We start from the raw sequence: 24143 nt of genomic DNA on the forward strand, positions 1-24143 counted from the left end.
AATAACCCCTCAAACTCTGAAACACCATCACCACTATCATCTCCATCAACTTGTCTTCATCATCGCCATCATAATCACCACCATCGCATTATTGGATCAAGTTTATGATCATTGTTATTAAAGGAAAGTTTCATGATCTTAATAGTCTGGTGTTGGCTTCACGATTAAGGTGGCTGCCTCAAGATCTTTGGGGCTTGAATGTGAGCCTCTGTCATGCTGTTAAACAACACCAGGTTGGTTGACTCAACCTGTCATCCTTCTGAGGCCTGCAAAATGAGTACCAGCTGACTGGAAGTGGGGCACTGCATCAGAGGCACAGTTGTGCTCCCAGCAATGAGGCAACCAGCAACCACAGGCTGCATATGAAATAACAACAATAACTTTTATTAATGAAAATAAATAGAATAAAAACAATGCACAAACATTTTAATTAAGGATACAGTTTGGACAATTTTTAAAACTGAAGTTCCAAACCCTATTTTCCCCATTAACCTCCTGTAAAGAGTTGAACACTGTGTGGGGTATTGTGTTCTATGAACTCTCTAATTTGTGACGTGCTTATTTCTGGCCGCCACCGACCTTGCTTTGCATTTTCTCGAAGACCAGGAACCGAACCCCCCTTTTCCCATAGGCCTTTGGTTTTAACTATTGCTGCATTTTCCAGGAACGTAACCCCCGCTATATTTGAGGGTTTACTGGAAAGAATATTTCAAAATGGTATGGATGGGTTATGACAAAACTTGTTGGATGAGTTAGGTAGATGACAAGAACAAGCTGATAGATTTTGGTTAAGGTCTGAATGCAGATCAGGCCCATCAGTGGGATACAAATTGTAAACCGTTCAGCCTGGCAGAGGTATGCGCTCTACCGAATGCTGTTCTGGTATTAAAATGAAGCCATGGTCAAACAAATTTCATAAACTGAGAATCACGATCAAATTTTAAACTTTGCATTATCAGAATGAAAAATACATCATCAGGCATCAAATGCAACTCGTATGAGTTTCCCAGTGCTTCCCATTTTTTTCTTTTTTTTCCCTACTCTGAGGAGGCTCAACGGATTGTTTTGAAACTCGGCATGATGATTGATTCATGACGTCTATGCGCAAAAACCTATGGAGCCCTTAAAAAAATAAGAAAAAAAGATTCCATCTAGGTGGTGAAATAAATAATTACCTCTGCCACCGAAGGTGGACAGAGGTTGATTTCACCCCTGTTTCCGTCTGTCCGTGAGCAGGATATCTCAATGTTATGTATGGATTCAGATGAAATTTGGTGGACAAGTTGTGTGTGTGATGACGAAAAGTTGATTCGATTTAATTTGGTGAAGATCTGGATCCAGATTCGGCCCATCAGTGGGATACAAATTGTAAACCGTTCAGCCTGGCAGAGGTATGTGCTCTACCGAATGCTGTTCTGGTATTAAAATGAAGCCATGGTCAAACAAATTTCATAAACTGAGAATCACGATCAAATTTTAAACTTTGCATTATCAGAATGAAAAATACATCATCAGGCATCAAATGCAACTCGTATGAGTTTCCCAGTGTTTTATTGGAGGCAGCAATGTATTGTGTAAAATGGGCGCAAACACGTGTGTCATATCAGAGGTGTGCCTGCAGACATCAGCAAAAGCTGTTCGGTATGTGCCTGCTCTATCTTTGGAGGTAGTGGTAGTACAGTATTGTGAGGGGCCATGGAGATAGCATTTTGTAATCCAAACATGATGGAAATCAATAACTAAAAGGCAGAAAACAATTGCAAGCATTTTGTAGATGGCATCAAAAAGGTCCAAGAAGAGGTCTCACCTTATAAGTGACAGCAACAGGTGCATAGCAGGCTACTCCGGTATCAACGTCGACGGGGATGAGAAGGCGTGGCTCACATGCAAGAACATACAGGTGCCGAAGGGCCTGCAGGTGGTACCTGCACAAAAGAAGGCGGTTGATTTGGCCATATGAGGAAGAATAATAATTCAGTGCCAATGGCAAGTTTAACGATAAGTTTACTAGATTAGGATAGAATAAATTTAACAACTAATCTCGTATCTTTATCAATTACATGATTGTCAAGGTGCAGAGGACCTGCGTAAGTGCCATAACCATACATCAAGAATACCTGAAACAAAGATCTTACAGGTCACAAAACTACAACAACAATGGCAGCAAACAGAGAAATATAAACCCTAAAAACACAATTAAACTTCAATAACCCACTACCTGTTGTCCTTGCTTTGTGCTGGGAATTGTGGATAAAGGGCGCATAGCAGAGCGGCAATTGCAGAATTGGATGTACTCAGGCTATATCTGCACAAACCACAGTGAATGTAATAAAGAAGTACAACAGTAAAAACTATACAATGCAAGTAAAAATGGAAATTATCAAAAGTTGTTTTTTCAACCAAAAAGAAGCTAAATTAAAAATTTAAAATTAAAAAGAAATATTAAAATATCTTAACAAGACAAACATAAAGATTGCAGGAGTTGGGGGAAGAAAAAGAATTGTGGCACAAACCTGCCACCTCCAAGGAAGAGGAATCCCAGAGCCATGTGTGTGGCCATGTGGGTGCCGTAATTAACCTCGCCTTCTGTGCGCTTATGCACGAAGCGGCATAGCTGCAGCACTTCGAGCTGCCCCGTGCCGGCCGCCACCAACGAAAGAGAGAGCAACACCAGTGCCAGGCAGGACTCCAGTGTGTAGCGTCCTGGGTCCAACTGGCACAATAATACAACGTAAGCCAAGGTTCTACAGCATCATTACTTCGTGTTATGCCACAAGTCTACAAAACCAGACTCGGTTGCGTAATGGTAAAATCGTCCCCTCTGAGTCTGGGAGGTCATGATTCGAACCCCAGCCGAGCTATAACAAAGATTAAAAATTGTATGTGCCGCTTCCTTACTTGACACGTAAGAATTTAAAAAGGATAGAGGACAGACAAACAACGATACGTTGGCAACCATAGTGCAAGATTTGACGGTTTTCATAGTTTCCTCCTGTACTGAAGTTCCTTGCAAGGGATCTGATGTATTAAATTATCAACTGCTCATGTTGGAACTCCATGCCCTTGCTAATAAAAGTTAATTAGCAATAATTTTAACTTCATTAAAAATAAAAAAACAGGTCCTTAACCCTCAATGATTTTGCAGACACAGTACCTTCATGTCCATTTCGTGGCAGACAGCTCCTCAGATATCTGATATGCAGGCTGTTTTAGCATTGCTGTCTGCTGATCTAAAATAAGTTACTGGTCAATTACCTGGAACGTATCTTTCAACAATGAAAAGTTCCACACTCTCAGGATATCCCTTGACAATCATTGGCTGCTCATGGTCCAATCACATCTCTCACCCGTAATTTGAGGGAACAATCACTCAGCTCTCACTGAATCAATTATCCACAGGTGGTTAGGATCTATATATAATTAACCCCCCCCCCTACTCTTACAGCCAAAGAAAGCTTCATAAAAGGAAACAAAAAAGCTGCACAAGGTAAGCCCTTCACTGTTTCAAACCCTACGTGGGTGCAGACATTCACAAGTGGCATGACTTGCCTATAAGCAATGAAACTAGTCTGGCAGCTGAGGGGGACTTGTAGAATTTGGATTCTTATTGATACGCTACTTGTGAATGCCTCGAGGAAACCAGGTAGGGTTGAAACAACAATGGGCTTACCTTGTGTAGCTTTTTTTGGTTGCTTTATGCAGCTTTTCTTGGTTGGAAGAGCTGGGGGGGGGGTTAATTATAAAGCGTGTGTGTGTACGTACAACTCAACATTTAAATTTATCCAGGGTTTTTGTCTCTACTGTAACTTCAAGAAAGACCTCTTCTCAGACATACGGAAGGGGGAAATCAATGCATAAGCTTACACACCAGATCAATTGAATTCACGACCACCTTCAGGAATCTCTTGGTGTGTTTGTGCTGCAAGCAAAAAAAAAACATAACGACATTGTGCCAGAAAAAAAATTCAAAACACATGCAAGCACATTGAAACAAGATCACGTCAATGAAAACAAAATAATGCAATGTTGTGAGTAAACCTATGAGCGAATCAAAGACAAAATAATATTTTCATTCACATAATTATATCTACTATACTAGCATCCACCCTCCGAGCTGGAGTGCTCATCTTGGCACACCTTCGGTGAGCAATTTAAAGTCGTGATGTTTTCTGGGACATACCGTACACCAGAAAATAATTTTTGGGATATACTATGCCCATATTTTGCCTTGCTGGACCACTGTAAAATGCAAAGTGGTCCTTTGTAAAGTTTTTTTTTTTGTTTTTTTTGTAGACACCGTCGAAGCTTGTCCGAGAGCCAACACACAGAATGTACAACAAGGGGAGCAGGAGACTGGAGGGGTGGGAGAGGGAAGGAAAAAAAAGAGTGTGGAACAGAGATATGAGGAGATCTGTGGAAGAGAGAGGGATGGAGCTGGGTACACGGGGTATACAAGATGGACACGACAGGGACTTTCAGGAAGGAAAGCAGGGAATTTGAAGGAGGTGGGTTTGGGGTGGATTAATGGGGGTAGAAAAAATTGTGGTTTTGGATGGGGGGGGGGTTGATAAGAGATGGTGGTGAATAGCTGTTTTGAAGACCTGGAGGGAAGAGTGGGATTGTAGAGAGTGTGGGAGTTTGTTCCAAAGGCAGGAAAAAAAGAGGAATGAAAGAGTGAAGGTGAGCAGTAATTCTTGATTTGGTAATTTTACCAGAAGGGGGATGTTGGCAGACCTTCGGCACCCTGCGGAAATATGTGTGGGGAAATATCTCAGACAGAGCGGGGGGGGGGGGGAAATGCCAGAGAGGAGATGGTACAAGACAGAAAAACCACTGACCTGCCTGTGGTGAGAGGCCCAAAGACAGCCTCATCGTGGGAAATACCAATGATCATAAATGCCTTGGTTTCCACAGCGTGAAACTGAGAAAGGTGAGAGGCGAGAGCACCAGCCCAGAGTGGAGAGCAGTACTCCATCAGGCTGCAGACAAAAGCTTTGTATGTGATCAGGAGCTCAGGTGTGCCAAGAAAGGACTTTACATGATGGAGAATGCCCAGTTGGCGACTGGCTTTGGAGGCCAGGTTGGAAATGTGGTTTTCCCAGGAAAGATAATGGCAGATAGTGAGACCCAGAAGCTTGAAAGAAAGGACTTCTTACAGAGGATTGTTGAGAAAGTGGATTGGTGGAGGGGGGGGGGGTTCCAAACGGTCCTTTTAGAGAGACATATTGAGAGTGTGACAATTGTCAGGGTTGAAAGACATGTTTCACGTGTTGGACCAGCTTGTGATTTTATCCGGATCTGCAGAGAGCGAAGAAGCTGCTGCTTGCCGGTCTGAGGAATGACAGCTGGTACGGAAGAGGGTGGAGTCATCAGCAAAGAGATAAAGAGGATTTTCCAGAGTCAGAGAGATCATTGATGAAAACCAGAAAAAGAACAGAGCTCAGAACGCTACCTTGAGGAACTCCAGCCTGGACCGGAAGAGGGGATGAGAGAACTCCTTGAAGGACCACACGTTGACTGCGACAGGAGAGGAAGTCTGTGAGCCATGAGTGGAGATGTCCTGGGATACCATAGGAAGAGTTTAGTGAGCAGAGCAGGGTGCCAGACCATATCGAAGGCATGTGATATGTCGAAGGAGATGGCTCTGATTTCATTTGTGGCATTGAGGATCTCCATCCATTGTTAGGAGAGCAGAAGCAGCATATCCAGGGTAGAGTGACCTGGTCTGAATCCAAATTGATGATCGGAAATAAAGCCATCGGAGAAGAGGAAGGATTTAATGTCTGAAGCGATGATGGATTCCATAACCTTACTGATGACTGGGAGAAGGCTGATTGGTCTGTAGTTGCAGGGATATGTTTTTGCAGCTTTTTATGCAGAGTGGGAATGTTTCCAAATTTCCAAGCAGATGGCAGATGACCTTGAGCAAATGAGAGGGTGAATAGAACAGAGAGGTGAGCAAGAGCAGCAGAGCAAGTTTTTAGGACACGTGGGCTGATGCCGTCTGGAGTGGTTGCAGAATCTGAGTCAAGGTTTGAAAGCAAGCTCTCCACCTTGTCAGGAGAAAAGGACACAGAGTCCAGAGACAGTTGGGTGCGACTGGGTATGGTGGGTATCGAAAGCGATGGGTTTTTGACACAAGATTTAGAAGCAAACACTGAGCTTAGGCATTCAGCCTTTTCACGTGCAGTGTCAGCAGTGTGGCCATTTGAGGTAAGGGAGGGGATGGAGGGGGAACATACACCAGAAACAGACAACTCGACACCACCAGGATTTGGAGGAGGGAGACAGATTTGAGAGTTCAGACTTCAGATTCGAAAGATATTGTTTCCTGGCTCTCCTGAAGGTAGACACACACTTGTTCTGAGCTTTGTGGAAAGAACTGAGATTGCCTTCAGTTGGATTAGCCTTCCATGAGGCGAAGGCAAGTTGTTTCAGGACAACTTCCTCGCCACAAGCTTCAGTGTACCATGGGCTGGAGAAAGGGTAGGACAACCGAAGACGAGATGGAATAAATCTGTGCATGAGAGAGAGCAAGTTTCTTTGAAAGAATTCCCAGGATGAGTTGATGTCGGAGGAAGTAGAGATGGGAGTCTAGAAGTTTGATGGCTGCTTGAAGACCCTGCCAGTCAGCCTGAGTGAAATGCCAGACTCGACGGTGCTGAGGTGGTTCTCTCATAACAGCCAGAGATGTCCACTTTGACAAGCACATGGTCAGATGAACCGATTGGAACGGAGGAAGAACAGCAGATATTTTCATGGAAATTGGTCAAAATCAGATCCAGAAGAGGTGGAATACTATTGGTTGAGATCCGAGTCAGGAAGTTGACAGATAGTGTCAGTCCCAATGAGTCACACAAGTCTTTTTCTGAAGTGCCATGGCAGGTGAGAGAGGCATGATGACACCCAGCCAACTGGCAGGATGACAGTTGAAGTCACCACATATGAGGAAGAGAGTGTAGATGCAAATGAAGTTATCGATAAATGGTGTGTGTATATGTATGTATGTATATGTGTGTGTGAGTATGTGTGTGTGCAACTTCATCAATTATGAAGTTATATATCCACACACACACCATTTATCTACCCCATATGGGGGAAGGGGGGAGGATGGCAGCGGCAGGGCAGGGAAGAAAACAAATTAGTCCTTTCAAGGACCTAATTTTACCTTAAGAGCTGACCAATTTAGTGAAATGAAGACATACATTTGGAGAGTCAGACGCTAACGTGGTCTAGCACTCAGAAGAAATTCCACAAGATTCTTCACATACAAAGTAAAAGAAAATGCAAGGGCAGACTTAATGACTCTGGAGCATGGTATGCTTCAATATGCAGCACCATTGTTGCTGTTAAAATAGTGAGCGGAGAGAAACAGCACTGTTGGTGAAAGATATGTTAAAATTAAGTGGATTCAAACAAACAAAAAAAAAAACGGCAGATCAACGGCAAGCAGAGAGAAACGATTGAGCTATCATGCCATTACATGAGGACTAATTATATTAAGACGATGACGATACAAGTGTCTGAAGTACCAGGCATTTCACAGCGAGTGCATTTCCAGAGCCGGCAAACCTCAGACCCATTGCCAAGCAGGCTCCAGCCACGATGTGGCAGTGTGCTTGGCTGCAGAAAGAGCAGGGAAAACAAAGCACAAACGTATGGCACGATCAGTTTGATGTTGAAGTGAACAATGACAGGACTGCTGCCGGAAGTCTGGAAGTTCCACTTTTATAAATGTTTATAATTGCGGTTTCACCGATGTGCAACATGCATGAAATAGTGAACTGCATCATACCACATTGTCTGAAGGTCGACGTCACGGTCGGCAGCAAACGACAGTGCCTCATCAAGCTTCAGGCCTAAGCCGTACGGCTTCACGATCTGTGTGTTTCAACAGCATTACAGAGAGGTGTTTAAAGGGTCACAAGCTCATTGCCAATTATCAAAGCAGTTTTTTTTTGCGGTTTTGGACATGGACGTGTGGAATGGACGCATAGGTGGTGGTGTGGGGTTTCAAGTACAGGGTGGCTCGTGACCAGGATGGACAAGTCACCTCAGGAATGTTGCTGCAAATCCATTCCTCCGTCGGTGCAATTTCATCCCACAAAATGAGCCCCTTCGCCAGGATCTACAGAAGGCAAGATACAAATAAGGATATTGATCCAATTTTAACAACTTTATTTGCATCTTGTTTTTTTTTTCCCCCCATTGCCTTCATTAATCTAGAAAAAATACAATATCTGAGGGTTTACTCTGTTATCTCTGGGTGTGGAAAGGCCAGATGGCCATCTGCATGGCATTTTCAGAGTCACGATCATGTACTAGCTCTCTTTCCCAGCCCTATACTATCGATATTCATGCAGCAATGTGCTCCTTTTAATTAATTCATTATGTACTCCTGATGGTCATTTCTTCTATCTATAATTCCAGCAGTGTGTGTGTGTGTGTGTGTGTGTGTGTGTGTGTGTGTGTGTGTGTGACCGCCGTTTCTCGACAACCGCTGGTCCGATATAATTGAAACTTGCCAGGTATATTGCTGGGGACCTGAGGATGTGCCTTTTCAAGGTTTTGATATTAATCAGACAAGAGGTTCCCAAGTTATGGCCATTTATTTACCAAACCAATGACAGGACACGTTGCTGCCTAGGCGTGGCCTATGGGGGAAAGGGTGTCTTAGTTACCGTGGCGTAGGAGTGGTAATGGTCAATGGCAGCGAATGTCATGGCTAGCAAAGACGGAGGTAAACTTGATTTTAATTAACTCTGTGTGTGTAAGTATCACAGCAGTTGTTACTGCAATGCAAGCGATAATTCGTGGAATGCCTGTGAACATTCCGTACGGGCACGCGCTACTTCCGGATAGTGATGACTTACTGTATTCCAAAAATTTCTCGATTTCTTATGCACATTTATAGATAAACACAATGCCTCAATCCAGTCGTCGTTTACGAGAGCGAAGGAACGGCCTGTGTGTTGTTTATAATTTTTTTTTTTTTAAATTTTTTTGGGTTTGCACGTACGGCCACGTATGTACGGGCATGCACGTACGGCCACGCAAGAGCGAAGGAACGGCCTGTGTGGTTGTTGTTTCTGGCACGCGGTTTGAAATTTTTTATTTTTTGCACGTACGGACACGTACTAGTAATAAAGAAATAAACACACAAACAAACAGGTAATAGTCAGGAGGCCCAATGCAGAATAGTGTACGACCCTGCTGATTCCGTGTTAGAATAGTGCAACAGGTGTAATTGACTGTCCAGACACACAGAAACGAGAATCAACTTGTTGCCAACTCTGGATATGGATAGTATGGCCGCCATGACAGTTTACAAAATGGTCGCCATTAAATACACTTTTCGTCATATTTCAGATTTGACATGACATGAATTGACATGACTGCAAATTGACATGAAATTACAAAATTAGGGTCGATTTCCATGTTTTTGAGCATGCCTGAGCTGATGGGAGTATAGAAAAAAAAACATTGCTCCATCCATTTTCTAAAAATAATATGACTTGTTTTTCACTATATTATTTTTAAAGAAATGTTCAGGCTCGAATTAGAATGTCTGATTATACAAACCACAATCAATGAATTTTACAACTTTGCTATAAAATGAACCTAAACTACATAACTGTATGTTTTTCTGTTACCCAGGACTAACTGAAAAATGAAAGCCGCAAGATTTCTCACAGGGGGTTCAAGGGATCGAGAAGAAGAAGAGCATGTAGACTGGAATAAATGCTTTATTTGCCAGGACAGTTCAAAAACTAGCAAGTCAACGCCACTTCGAAAGACTACAATCGTTGGTGTGAAAACTGTAGCTGAATGTTGCAAAGAAAGAGAGAAATATAATGACGCTAAATATGTTGACTCATTCTCAAGAATCAGAAAATATTCTGTACCGGAGCACGTCGAAAAGATTCAATGGCACAAATTCTGCTATAGTGACTTTACTCACGCACAAAAATAGACAGACTGAAGTCAAGGATTCAGCCACAATCTGTGACTTACGCAGAAGAGATACCCACAACATCAGGTTCCTCAGAGAAATACCATGTCCCAAAGTCACTAAGATCCGCGCACAGCGCTATGGATTGGTCAAAATGCGCTTTCTGCCAGACTGACATTCCTGGAAAAGCTGGTGTCCTGACAAATGTTGAATTTGATCACACATCATCCAGGATGCTTAGTTTGGCCCAATTTGACCCCACCATGCGTCACAGGTTTGCAGGTGTTTCAGACTTGATGGCAGCTGAAGGTAAATATCACCTCAAGTGTTATGTTTCTTTTCGCAAAAAGTATAAAAAGGAGAGTGGAGAGAAAAACCAGTCTCCTGAAAGCATCTGTTTCAGAAATGTGATGAACCAGCTTGAGAAAGAGCTGCAGAAGGGACATGTGTTTACCCTGAAAAACATCTGGGAACACTACAGCATGCTGTTATTGAATGGTTTTGGAATTGAGGCTGGAGCCTACAAAAGCTACAATTTCAAGCAGAAAGTGGAGGTTCACTTTGGTAGTGACAAGGTGACATTCGTGCAGCCATTGGATGTCACAAAACCCCTCATAGTTGCGTCCTCAACTGTGACAAAGTTTGCCATGAGAACCGCCGTGAATGATTTATCTGAAGAAGGTGAAAGTTCTGAAGAAGATGAATTGGCCCAGTGCAGTCTGCCTCATCATGAGAACGAAATCCTTAGCTGGATCTTCAGAGTGGGCATAAAGATTTACAGTGACGTAAAACACTCTCCAGGGCATAGCATTATCGGTGGACTGAACACAGAAAATGCAGAGCGAATTGTACCTGAAACCCTGTACATGCTTGTAAAGCTTCTTTGTGGTGGTGACAGCACTGACAAGATGGACAATGAAGAAGCGGATGAGACAGATACCAAGAACAAAGTTCTGAGCATCTGCCAAGACATTATTCATGTGGCTTCAGGACACTGATGTCCTCATTCTCCTTGTTGCCTATCAGCCGCATCTCAGTCCCTTTCTCTGGATGAATGCAGGGACACCCAAAAAGCAACACTACATTCCCATTGACTCCATCAATATCCCAGATTCGCAGAGGGAGTCAATTCTGGCATTTCATGCAGTGACAGGTTCAGACAGCACAAGCCAGTTTGCTGGAATTGCGAAGCGCTCTGCATGGGCTGTCTTTCAAAACAACTCCCACCTGTTGAATAACCGAGGCAAAGAGGAAATTCCTGATGAGAGTGTGATTGCAGATGCTGAGTCATTTGTCTGCAGGCTTTATGACCCTCATGGCCAAGATAACTCAATTCAGCGAGTAAGATGTGATCTGTTTCTCAGTCTGACCAAAGCTATTGAGAATCTGCCTCCAACTCGCGATGCTCTGATTCTACACATCAAGCGAGCGCACTACCAGACTTTTGTGTGGAGAAGAGCCTTGGAATCTGAACCACATCTACCTGCACCTGAGAACTGTGGGTGGGAACAGGTCGTCAAAGATGGCAACGAGACATTTCAGCCGCGACTCATGACTGCACAGCCTATTACTGCTTACTGTGTAGAACTGACGACATGCAAATGCCGTGGGTCATGCTCAACTCGACGGTGCAAATGTACACGGAATGCACTGCCTTGCACGAAAGCATGTGGATGCAAAGCCCTTTGTCGGAACCCGTTCAGTGTACAAGCCAATCAATAGCTCTGAAAATTGTACTTGGGTGTTCTCACAACACTTTTCTCTTCTGCAAAGCAACGTAATTTTGTGTTAGAAAGAATCTGACAGCTGTTGAAATAACCTTTGACTGACTGTAAACCCATCTCCATCAATAGTGCTAAACATTTTCTTTTTCACATTTGTTGCTCGTATGTGCATTTTCAATTTCGTCTTTAAGTTGTCAATTATGTGAAAAGTTGTGATCCAGTACAAAAATAAAGCACAAAATAGTGTTCCTCGTGTCAGATTACAGAGTATTTCACAATCATGACAAATTTCTGGCTAGTACAATTTGCAGTAAGAAAAAGACTAAATCTGATGGCGGCCATTTTGATTACTGTCATGGCGGCCATAATATTCAGATGCAGACTTGGCAACAAGTGGAACTAGACTTGGTCATGCCTAGACTCTTCAAAAACACCAGTTGCACCATTCTAACATGAAATCAGCAGCGAACCTATTTTCTAGGCTAGCTACAGATTTTGGCTTCTAGACTATAAATATAACTGGATAGTTTTATACAAATTGAAGAAATGAGAAACATTCTGATCGAATAAGGCATAAACTGAAGAAGACGTAAATGAGAAAAATAGATACGATTAGTTTTGAGCGTGAACACGAACGCTTGAAAGTTATTAAAAATTGCACTGCTTGAAGATACTGAAGCAAAAAATAAAAAGAGTACCGCGTGTCCTGAAGCCCACCTGGATCAGGAGCAATAATCACTCAAACCCCCCTTAGACCCTAATCTTTTAAAATGCCGTGAACAATCTTTGGTACATCATGGGTGATGAAGGTTGTGGTCAAGTTTCATCGAAATCGTGTGTGTAGTTTCAGAGAAGAGAGCAAGTACCTATTTTTTTTGGGGGGGGGGTCAAACCCCCTCCCTCCCATAGATCCCTACAATGAGCACAGATTTTGGAAGGGTCAGTACACCTTCAGCATCAGATCAGATATTAAGATCAGACTTAAGCATCAGATATGAAGCTTGCGGCAAAGTTTCATCAAAATGTTGTTTGGTTCAAGCGATAATGACTGAAGTGCTTTCAGACTCACTGACTGACTCACCTACGGGCACTGCTCGATCGCATCAGCTCACCGGACTAAAGTCCAGGTGAGCTAAAAATGAAAACACAAACCCAGGATATGATAAGACAGGAGAGTAATATAACGAGAACCACAACAACAACAATCACGTGACAGAATAGCGCTGGAATTCTGCTGACATACCTGTCAAGGATGGGTGATGGGACTTCATTAGAAGGGAGGGTCGAAGAACGACAACCAAAACAACAATTCCACGACGGAATATAGTGCTGGAAGCATTATGCTCCGGAACGCCATGACGTCATCCAGCATGGAAAACGCTTTGAGAAAAATCTACTTTTGACTGGACTGGATTGAACAGAATAAAGGGAGGAGTTGGAAATACATTTTGATGCCAAAAGCAGAGATGTTAACAATATCCTACAATTCTACTGAGCACATCTAAATTTACTTCAACCTCACCCTGTTATTCTGTTCAGCCGAGTCAAAAATAGACTTTTCTCAAAGCATTCGCCATGCTTACGACATTTAATTTACTTCCAATTACGACTAAAGATTTTGGTGATGATACGGAGAGGGAGAGAGGGGGAGAGAGAGACAAAACGAAAAGAGACACAGACACCGGCCTTTTATTTCCATAGATGATATTTCTGGAAAATGGAGTTGGTTTTCTGGCATCTTCTGGAACTTCCATGAAAGTTTCAGAAGGCTTGGCCCAAACATCCACAAATGTCACACCATTGTAAAAGACTGCTGTACTTTGAGAAAGTGACTCTGTGACAATGGACTTCATGAAGCTGTCTTCATCTTCGTCTTCTTCTTCTTCTTCTTCTTCTTCTTCTTCTTCTCCTCCAAGGTGTGTTTTAACCCAGACATTCATTGCATCATTTTTGAATTGCGGTTCAAGACCAAAAAGTGAAGAAACGCATGGCAACATACATTGTGTCTGACTCACCCTGAGCAGCAAGAAGTCTGGCTTCACAAAGTCCAACAGATACTGAGTTGTCGGTGCTTCCATCCACCTGGCAATTGACCTTTGGTGAAGGGCAAAATAAAACAACATGACATACAGCACAATGGTTTCCATGATTGTTCATATGCTACAGTTGAGCACGAAACAGACATGCAAGTGGAAAATGAAAGTGCAAAGAAAATATAACAAAAATAATTCATGGTATGGACGCACGCACAGGTTCGCCAATACGTAAATATACATATACATATATATGTACGCACATGTACATATACACATACACACATGAATACATATGCAAGGAAATGTATTAAACACGAACAGGGGTACCTGATGTTCCCCGGTGCTGTTCTAATCCGGTTGGCACTTTGAAGAAATAATTTTGTGTTTTTTACGACTTTTTGTGAGTGCCAAAAACACTTCCCTGTACTCACTAAAGCACGAGTCACATTTGCTCTACGGCTAGGATAAGGCGGCCATACCACCCCCTGAATTGACAAAAACGTGTGGCGGCCACAGAGTTTCTGAGGTGGCCTCAGGGTGGCCCTACGCCGTATGGCTATCTTTTACAGGCCGTAGGGGTCTCCGTGGAATTAAAGCGCGGAGTTATAACTTTTTTCATTTCTAGGTTGGCCGTAGCAATTCGACAAGCCGTAGCCATGACGTAGATGTGTTCCACGTCGACCGTACGTAGGGCGTACGGTGGGCTTGCGTTATTCCTGCGTTTTCCGTAGGCTCTTATCAATGAAAAATGAATTTTGCCAACCCCCAAAAAATTACGGCGGCCGCACTATTTCCACGTTCGCCTAAGGGCCCCCCTGCGGTCACCTTGCGGGCACCTTGAGGCTACCTTGCGTCTGCCTTGAAAATTCTATGGCCGCCGCAGGGATGCCCTAAGGTCACCGTGCGACATCAAATCAAAGACCGTACGGCACCCCCACGTTTTCGGTCTCCACAATTTCTAAATACCCCGTGCGGCTCCCCGAAAAATAAAAACAAATGTGACTGCTACATTGTGTGACCGTGGAAATACTGCGGCCGCCCTATAATTGCTAGTGGCCGTAGAGTTTTTAGACCCTACGGCCGCCGAGCCAAATGTGACTGCAGCATAAGGAATGGGGTTGGGGATCATTTAATATTACTTTTCATATAGCTACAAAGGCTTCGGCATGATAGAGCTAACCCCCCCCCCCAACCCCAAAAAACCAAAACGTTTTATTTGTAATTTTTCAAAAAGTTTTTTCTTTTTTTTGTGATTAAAACGCTCTCCGACACTCATTGATGAACCTCTGAAAGTTTGACAAAAATCCGTTCAGCTGTCTGAGAAAAATGGCGACAAACGACTCTCATGGTGTACGTTGTGGAAATTACGTGGCAAAAAAAAACCAACCTAAATCCACCAATTGGTGTAAGTCTGGTAAGTACTGCATGCAACACCAACCAATTTCACTACAAACCATCACTTCAATCAGTGGAGCCAATTTACAATCACAGCAAATCTCTCGAATGCCCACACAATCGGAACAGATAAATCTCATTAACAGAGATGGCAGCTCTCCGGTAAGCGGAGTCGGTGACGGACTTCAAAATTGTGATGTTGAGTTTTAATGTTATGTTTTTTTTTAAAACAAACGCTTCATGGTGGGGACAGAACGAACCTGTTGTTGGTTTTGAGGTAGATCATGGCGAGGGCCATGGTTGCTCCTGGGCATGTCACATCCACGTTGATGCTTTTGCCCTCCTATGAAACAACCCAAAAAATAATTTCACAAAGTGCTGATCTCTTTAGAACCCGCAGACCTCCACGCAAGACAAATCAGGCATTGTAAATCGAATGGACACACACCACATTGAATAGTCTTCCGATAGAAGGAAGCCGACTTGAAGGGTTAACCACATTGTTGAGGTTTCACCTTCAAGGGTTTTTATTTTCAAACCATCAGCAAATAAAATAAAATCCAAGTATGGACAAGAAGAGCCAGTACCTTTATCTGGTAGCTTGGCGATTTGTGTCTCTCTTTTCCTGCTCCTCCTTGCCTGCGTTTCTGCCCTCCAACCATGTACTGGAAGAGCTGATCGGGGACATTGAGGTCTGACATGCCGACCAGGTTGCTGCCATGCTGAACACAGTAATTTAAAATAAATAAAATAAGTCAATCTCTGTAAACAGGAACAAAACAAGAAAGCCACTATTACATTTTTCAACGTGGAAGAGAAGGACCCATTTCGTATCAAGCATTTTTAAAATTACGTACAACTTGCCTCAACGGCTCGATACAACTTCTTACCAAAACATAAGCACATGATTGTAGGATGGATTCAAATATGAAAATTTGCACTCTCAATCTTAGGTATCAACCCACGTCATCAAGACTGTTTGCAGTTCGTCATTTCACATGGAGCACAATTTAGGGAATGTTGTCGGGCATTTGGGCTGGAGTGGAGGGAATTATGGCATCTCACCCCAAGGCAGACCATGCCCAGCGCCAGTCCTGCAGCGAGTGAGTACGCCTCTCGATCGGTGCAGTTCTGCATTTCAGGGCCGGGAGGGAGACCTGGAGGAGGTGAGTCGTATGGAAAAAACCGGCAGTGTGAGAAATGAGGGCGAACACCAGAAGGGTAGGGTTGCAAAAGAAAGTTTTTTTTTCGTGATGAGATGACTACAACAGTGTGGGACATATTAAGAGCATCTGGAAATTTATAGCGAGCAATGTCGAGGTACCTAGCATAATGTCAAAGCCAGTGTACTCCCCTATGAATGGAATCTCCAGAGCCCCCTCATTGCACAGATACTTGCGTAGCTATTCAACAGAGATTAAGAATTGATTGGCCCAGTTACCAGGCAAAGGAAGGTAATTGACCAATTAAGTTGCAGCACACATTGGTGACATCCGTGACTTGCTATCAGAAGTTTTACCTGCCTTCCGCTCAGTAAATACACCAGAACGCATCATACTTGGCCTTATTACAGCGCGTGCGCTGTATACAATTGCACCGAGTTTGAAATGTCCCTGGTGTCTACCACGTCTCCGGTGTCCCCCCCCCCCTCCTCCACGTGCCTGTGACAGCCAATGACGGCCGTCTGGTAGATGCAGGATGTAACCTAGACCGAAATGGTGACAATTGACGGAAATACCCGAGTATTTCAATGGGAATTTGTGAAACCAACGTGTTATATATGTGAAAACCATTGAATTTATTGCTTGACGGAAAAAAAGCAAGAAACGCGCCCGTCTCATGTACGAACGACCGAAAGACGTCATTTCCGCCCACCATCGTATTTCGTGCCGAAAGACGTCATTTCCGCCCACCATCGCATTTCGTGCCGAAAGACGTCATTTCCGCCCACCATCGCATTTCGTGCCGAAAGACGTCATTTCCGCCCACCATCGCATTTCGTGCCGAAAGACGTCATTTCCGCCCACCATCGCATTTCGTGCCGAAAGACGTCATTTCCGCCCACCATCACATTTCGCGCCGATCGCCGAAAGCAAAGTTCTTCTTATTTTACATCATTCTTTTGTGGCCTCCTGCCATGCTGTATCGAACGATTTCATTCCTTCTGTTATATATAAAGGTGCTCATCACAATAATAACAAGATTTTTACATTTCAAATATTAAGTACGCTTTTTAATTGTTTTTCAACTGAAAAAGCATAAATTGCATATTTTAACATTAGTGTACTCATTTGCTTCACCACACGCGCTGTATTGAAGGATTTCACTTGTTGTTTAATAATATTCTTAAAAGCCGTATTATGTTTGAGGCCAAATGTATTAGCATTAGAGTCCTGTCCACAGTCTAAACTGTTATTGTTATCAACAGCTACATGTTTCTTTTGGGACAATAAAAGCATTCTTAATGTCCACATTTGTCTTCGATTATCAGATGTACAAAGGTGTTGAAGTCTCACAGGTTTGCTCATCTGTCGAATGTTAGCTTGTACCTACCATTGTGCCCTTTTTTGGTCAATAGAAACCTCCATGAGCCTCGACTTTGAGGGTTAAAAAAAAAGTATTGTGACAATCAATCTCAATTCTTCTTCTTCTTTGTTCATATGCAGCACAAGGCTGCAGGGTCGCATCATTGGCCAAGGGTGGGGCTGTGCCGCAAATGCATTGTCCTCTGCTGGTTAGGGCAGGAATTTGTAAGTTGTTCATGGTGACGGTGATAGCTCACCTACTCTTCGCGAAGGATCCCATGGGATCTTTAACATCGACCAATGAATGCTGGCAGATGGGACACCCGCCTAACGTCTATCTGAGGGGACGGCACACACATTCATGAATCACCCTGGCCGTGAAACACCGAGACGACAGTTTATTAGTTGGGTCTGGATTCAAACTCAGGCTAGACAGCTTAGAGGCGAGTGTGCGTACCTCTGGGCCATCCTGTTAGCCCAAGCCAACCTCTCAAGTTACGGGCGAAAAGACAACAGTGACTTATGCAATGTTTTTAGAGCTACAATCGTGTACATTTATGTACATCGTACCAATCTCACGGAGGAGTGTCTCGGTGATGTGTCGATGTGCAGTGCCTTGGTAGACAAGACCCACGCCAACTACGGCTGCCACCTGCACATTGTGGCTCACTTCCAGCTCAGAGTTGCTGGGAGGTAACAGAGCAGGCCAATGCACAGCGAGCAGACGAGTGGCGGACATGTCCATAGAACCGAGGTGGGCTGCAGCAATCCCCAGCAGTAACCCCACACTGACAATATTGTGGTTCTGTACACAAGGAGGAAAATTCAGATGGGAGCCAAAAGCCATCATAGTCACCACTATGTATACTTTAAGAGAGCAGTTTATATGTCTGTGTGTTTGTGTGTCACCATTTTTCTCAGAGATGGCTGAACGGATCTTAATCAAATTTCCAGAGGTTCATCAGTGAGTGCCAGGGAGTATTTTAAGCAAGAAATAACTTTTTGAAAAAAATAAAAATGAAAGTTCGAATTATTTATTTCTTTAAATAAATGTTCTATAGTGCCTAACCCTTTGTAGCTATGTGAAAGATAGTATTTAAATAATCCCTGACCACATTTCTTAGTGGGTGGAGGGAAGGGTTTCAAGACCCCACCAAAAACAAACAAGAAAAAAAAATTGAATTTTTATTTCTCCAAAATGCTAACAGGATTAGAACAATCCCAGGCAATGCCAGGTACCCCTGCTCATAAAAAAAAAACGTAAAAGGAAAGACCGCTGTTGATGTAAAGTGGTGCATTTCCAATTTTGTTGATAACATTGAGTCCTGGCAGGTGAACAACATTTAACACTCCACTCCGAACTTGCTCAACTAGTGAAATTCAGAATGAAAATTAACCAATGAAAGGCAAAGGCCAAAAAAAATCTGAGGAATGGTTTGACATCAACACTGCAAGGCAAATAAAACATTTCCATGATGCCGAGTCACTGTGGGTAGAAAAATGAAAGATGAATCCAAATGACTCCTGAAAGAGTTGGACAATTTTCCCAAGGCGCGAAGCTGAAAATCAAAATTACCTAGGATCTTTAACAAAATTTTTTTAAAAAAAGCATCACCACAATATTGAGCGGTAAATAAATAAAATTAAATAAAAAGCGGTGTTTGACAAACCACATGTTTTCAGGAAAGCAATGGTGGATCAACAAGGGTCGCTAATCTTGGATCAATGGTGAATTGAGTGACCACACGGGACAAAGTGTGTTCAGTGAACGGCTATAAGTAGGACAAATGTTTATAAACGTGGGAATTTCGGAAGGACTTTAATATCTGAAAAATTATTTTATATTTCCATTTTATACAAATGGGTAAATCGAAATTTTTTTTTTTTTTAAACCTGCACCAGACGATTTAGAGCGTCCGTGCCGCCAAAGGAGTTTCTTTGCAAGGGTTACACTGGGTGGTTTGCCATTGCCATCCCAGCATTGCTTTGTCTGTGCTCTGTCTTAAATGCTATGGATCAAGCAAGGAAGCGGTAGGCACCATATTTTTGTAGTCTTCGGGATGACTCGACCAGGGTTCAATCCACCGACCTCCCAGATTCATAGTGGAAGCTAAAAATCAATTAGGGGCTTTCTATTTATTATGCATATAAATAGTGGGAATATGGACCACACTCCCCTCCTCCCCACTTCACATGGTTCATTACCTCTGGCACCGAAGGTGGAAGGAGGTTATGTTTTCACCCGTGTCTGTCTGTGTGTGTAGGATATCTCAAAAAGTTGTGGACGGATTTGGACGAAACTTGGTGGACAGGTGGACAGGTTTTGCAAGGACGAATTGATTTGATTTTGGTGAACATCCGAATCCGGATCCGGATACAATAATTATTTAATTTTGAAAGTGATTCTTCACCATTTTGAGAGAGATAGGGCCAAAAACGATATAGTACTGCACAACATGATATTTCAAAAATGGATTGGGCCTGATATGTTCTCGTGGATCAGGCGTTACGTGGTGGAGGTATGCGCTCCACCGAGTGCCCTTCTAGTTATCATCCGTCTTGCACTGGTGGGTTAATTTATATAAATTTAGCTAAGCATTATAAGAGCAATATTCCAACTGGAGGGAGTGGTTGGGGGGAGTGGGGTGGGAGAGTGAAGCCCCCCAGAACACTCAAGATGGCATTGAGCCTTTTCCACAAGTTTAAGTAAAACACTACTTGGGAACGTGCCCCACCCCCTACCTTGACTTGTGAGATGAAGGTAACATGAACTGGTAAATGTGCACCTGCCACTTTCAAGATGCAGATTTATTACAAACAGAAACCAATGTGGTTGATAATATAAAATATTGTGGCTGAAAGGAAATATAAAATGTTGTCGCAAAAAAAAAAAAACAACCAAACAACAAAACAAAAAACATAGGAAATTGGGAATGGCTGAAAGCATGTACAAATGTTTGAGGTTATCATATTAGCAACTCGAACAGCACATACCTCCGCCAGGCCGAACAGTTTACGCTTCGTATCCCACTGATAGGCCGGATGTACATGTGGACCTGAACCAAAATCTAATCAGCTCGTTCTTATCACCCGATCACTCAAAGTTTTAGGCCCAATCATTCAAAGATGAAGAATCACTTTAAAAATTTGAGTATCCGGATCCGGATTCTCACCAAAATCTAATTAATTCGTTCTTGTCACACGCCAAACCTACCCACTAGATTTTGTCCGAATCCGTCCATAAGTTTTTGAGATATCCTGTTCACAGACAAACAAACAGAGGTGGAAACATAACCTCAATCCACATTCGGTACCAATATGACTAATTGGAAAAAATATTTTAGAGTATAAATCCACCTTGTAAATATTTTGTTGATTGTGGTGCCACAGACCTTGCACAGGAAGTCATGGATATACATAGTGGGCAACGCACAAAGGTGACCACTCAAGCCAAGAGCCATAAGCAGGCCTGCGTACTCTTCAGTCATTTCTGGGCCTTGTGGCCTGTTGTATATGATCCATGCCGAGTTGACGCAAGAAGCGGGGGCAATACGGAGCCCCGCTGCCACACCATTGTGGAACAAAGGCCAATACTTCACGTCGGCTGGAAGTTCCATGTTACCGGTTGACAGGTCGACGGTGGCATTGCGAGGAGGTGCGCGACCTGGATAGAAGGAACAGTCGCAAAATTGAGCTCGGAATGCTGTGTGCAATTTATTTTCAATACAGTACTGTACTAAAATAAAGGACGTAAAATTCAGCAAACAAAGAAAACAGATCATTGCATCGACCGTCATTTTTTTTTAATCGCAATTTTTTTAATTACGTGCATCAGGAAAGTTGTTCTCACTTTCTAGCACTTATCTTCAAAAAAAAAAAACCCTTAAAGTCTCACCATATTCATGTTGGAATAACAGTTTTAAATCCCATAAACTGTGTTGTTTTTAATGTAATACCCAAGTACATTGTTCTCTCCGAACGTCCTAGTGCTATGTGCCACGTGCATACGAAGGTGGATACTTTCAGACCAGGGTGGGGTCTGTGCTACCTTCTGAAACCCGCATTTGGAGAGAACAACCAACAACACACACACACACACACACACACACACACACACACACACACACACACACACACACACACACACACACACACACACACACACACACACACACACACACACACACACACACACACACATACTCGAAGACAGGTCCTGGCCAAGAAAAAAAAAAACAAAAAAAAACAAAACAAAAAAAACATTTTTTTTCCTGACAAGATTTTCTCAGTGGTTCCCACCATCCTGAGCCTATGCCCTTTCTTTTTAGCTGAGGGGCCAGACTGGATTTTTCCTCAAATCCAATATGGCGGTAATATCCAAAATGGCCACCAATACCCATTGAATCTCAGTTTTTCTGCTCCAAAATAATTTTTCAAACGACAGAATACTCTTTTTTCTGGTTGAATGTTGGGGTATATATTGTTGTGGGCCGGGGGTCGGTGGCGAGAACGACCACTCGGTGGGAAAAGCTTGCGTCATCTCCCACCAAACTCCCCGGAATTGTAGGCCGTCGCTCGGATAACTCCTCGAGCCGACGGGTCGTTTAACCGACCGTGGCCGCCAATATCTCAACCGCGTAGTGTAGGGTCTATTTGTCTATAACCAATTTACCTAATTAACTACGCGATTTCGACTACCGGGGAAACCACGCCCTCGGCACGTCATGCTCAAACCGGGTCACTCTACCGACTGCGGTAGAGTTCCAACTACCGACTACCAACTCCGGTTCGGGTGCAGCCGAGCGGAAACTGCCAAAACCGTGCCGGCTGGAATGAACGGATTATCGGGGATAAAACCCTGCCTAAATTCAGATCCGAACCATGCTGGACCAATTCAAGAAGGGACAGAAACAGACTGTGAATATTTCTACAAATGTTTATTTTCAATAAAAAGACAAAGCAAGACTTAACGCAAATATGCAAGAAGGAATATTTACAATGAACAAAAACACTTATTCAGATCTACTTACAAGACGGGCCCACACGCAGACACACACACAAAATGAAAAGAAACCCAGAGCCTTTATTGGACCCTCGTAACCGTGGAGAGAGACAAGCTGGGGGTCAGAGTTCGGTGGTGTACCTGACCGTTGGAGGAAGGGTGTGCTCCGCGATGTGGCACCTGACAAAGGTCATTGGTCCGGTCCCCAGTCGCACGTGGGGACTCGTGGTTCATGGCGGAGCTCGGGTTGTGAACACTCGGGGTCCACGGAGGGAGGTCAGGGTCGCTCTGTCCTTCCTTAAAACTCCTCGTCGCAGCCACCGTGAAACTCCAGAACCCCGTACAGTCACCGTGAAACTCCAGAACCCCGTACAGTCACCGTGAAACAAAACTGACTGCTTACAGCCACCGTGAAAGCAAACTCGACCTGTTACAGCCACCATGAAAGCAAACTCGACCCGTTACAGCCACCGTGAAAGCAAACTCGACCCGTTACAGCCACCGTGAAAGCAAGCTCGACCGTTACATCCACCGTGAAAGCAAACTCGACCCGTTACATCCACCGTGAAAGCAAACTCGACCGGACCCTTTTTTTACAGAGGATCTCGGAGATTTATTGACCTCTCTCCACGGGGAGGGGCCCTTGGCGAAAACGCATCTCGCTGTCCGCCTCTGATTGGACAGGGTCCTCCGGCCCACCTTTCCGGGGTGGGGCCTCGGCCCCTGCCAGGAGACCCCAGGTACTCCTCCACGTGGCTTCGCTCTCGACGAGTAACAGTATCAGCGCCGCAAAGGTCATCGTACAAGAGTTGCAATGTTCATCGTACAAGAGTTGCAATGTTCGTTGGAGCCGAGAACTGAAACCGCCAGACCCCCTCTCGGCAAGTCAAGGTACGAGCAGCCAGCGGGTGGTGATGGAGCGTGATGGGCCGAAGGGGTCATGCAGATGGGATGGTTTATTAGATGTAATAACCTAACTAAAAGAAATCGCAACATACGCCTTTGATTCTCCCACTAGACAAAAGAAGGGGATCTGACTACACACATACTTAACGACATAACTGACTTTTGGGACATCTGTATGTTGAATGCAAATGGTTTCCAGATCCGTAATAATATAATTAGTAAATTTTGGAATGATTTGCTCTTGGTCTCAAAATCCAAAATGGCCACCAGACCAAACTGATTCTCACTTGTGCACTTCTTTTTGCTGCAAATTTTTTTATTGGATAACTGCTGTTTCTCTTAGTGGACTATGTGTGTCTTTAAATTTGAACTCAGGAGTTGCTCATTACATTTAAATACACAGCACAGTTAGTTTTGTCATTATTAATGATACCAATTTGATTATAGTCTTTAAAACGTCCGAAAAAAACAACAACAAATTAATGCTTCTTTTGTACAGTAACACGAGTGCCAGAGTTTCACTAACATTTAAACATGACGCTAACTCACAAGTAGTGAATGTTCAGTGATATTCATTCAAGGCCTTATGTTGCTATCACTCTC

General features: G+C 43.4%; 1 protein-coding gene across 6 annotated transcripts in view; it reads right to left on the reverse strand.

The window, feature by feature from the left end:
* ANAPC1 (anaphase promoting complex subunit 1) overlaps positions 1 to 24143 on the reverse strand; it is a 125236-nt gene that overhangs the window by 40154 nt on the left and 60939 nt on the right. For all 6 annotated transcript variants that reach the window (XM_085856166.1, XM_085856165.1, XM_085856167.1 and 3 more), the window contains 13 exons: positions 21025 to 21296; positions 18203 to 18437; positions 16173 to 16264; positions 15695 to 15829; positions 15368 to 15450; positions 13692 to 13770; positions 8054 to 8128; positions 7796 to 7881; positions 7533 to 7623; positions 3869 to 3919; positions 2514 to 2713; positions 2219 to 2305; positions 1808 to 1925 (listed from right to left, as the gene is read on the reverse strand). In XM_085856166.1, the coding sequence (XP_085712292.1) occupies positions 1808 to 1925; positions 2219 to 2305; positions 2514 to 2713; positions 3869 to 3919; positions 7533 to 7623; positions 7796 to 7881; positions 8054 to 8128; positions 13692 to 13770; positions 15368 to 15450; positions 15695 to 15829; positions 16173 to 16264; positions 18203 to 18437; positions 21025 to 21296 (1604 nt within the window). The remainder of the gene's footprint in view (positions 1 to 1807; positions 1926 to 2218; positions 2306 to 2513; positions 2714 to 3868; positions 3920 to 7532; positions 7624 to 7795; positions 7882 to 8053; positions 8129 to 13691; positions 13771 to 15367; positions 15451 to 15694; positions 15830 to 16172; positions 16265 to 18202; positions 18438 to 21024; positions 21297 to 24143) is intronic.

Source organism: Eptatretus burgeri, chromosome 15 (genome assembly GCF_056783735.1).
Source record: "Eptatretus burgeri isolate ZD-2024b chromosome 15, Ebu_testis_v1, whole genome shotgun sequence".
NCBI classification, from domain to species: Eukaryota; Metazoa; Chordata; class Myxini; order Myxiniformes; family Myxinidae; genus Eptatretus; species Eptatretus burgeri.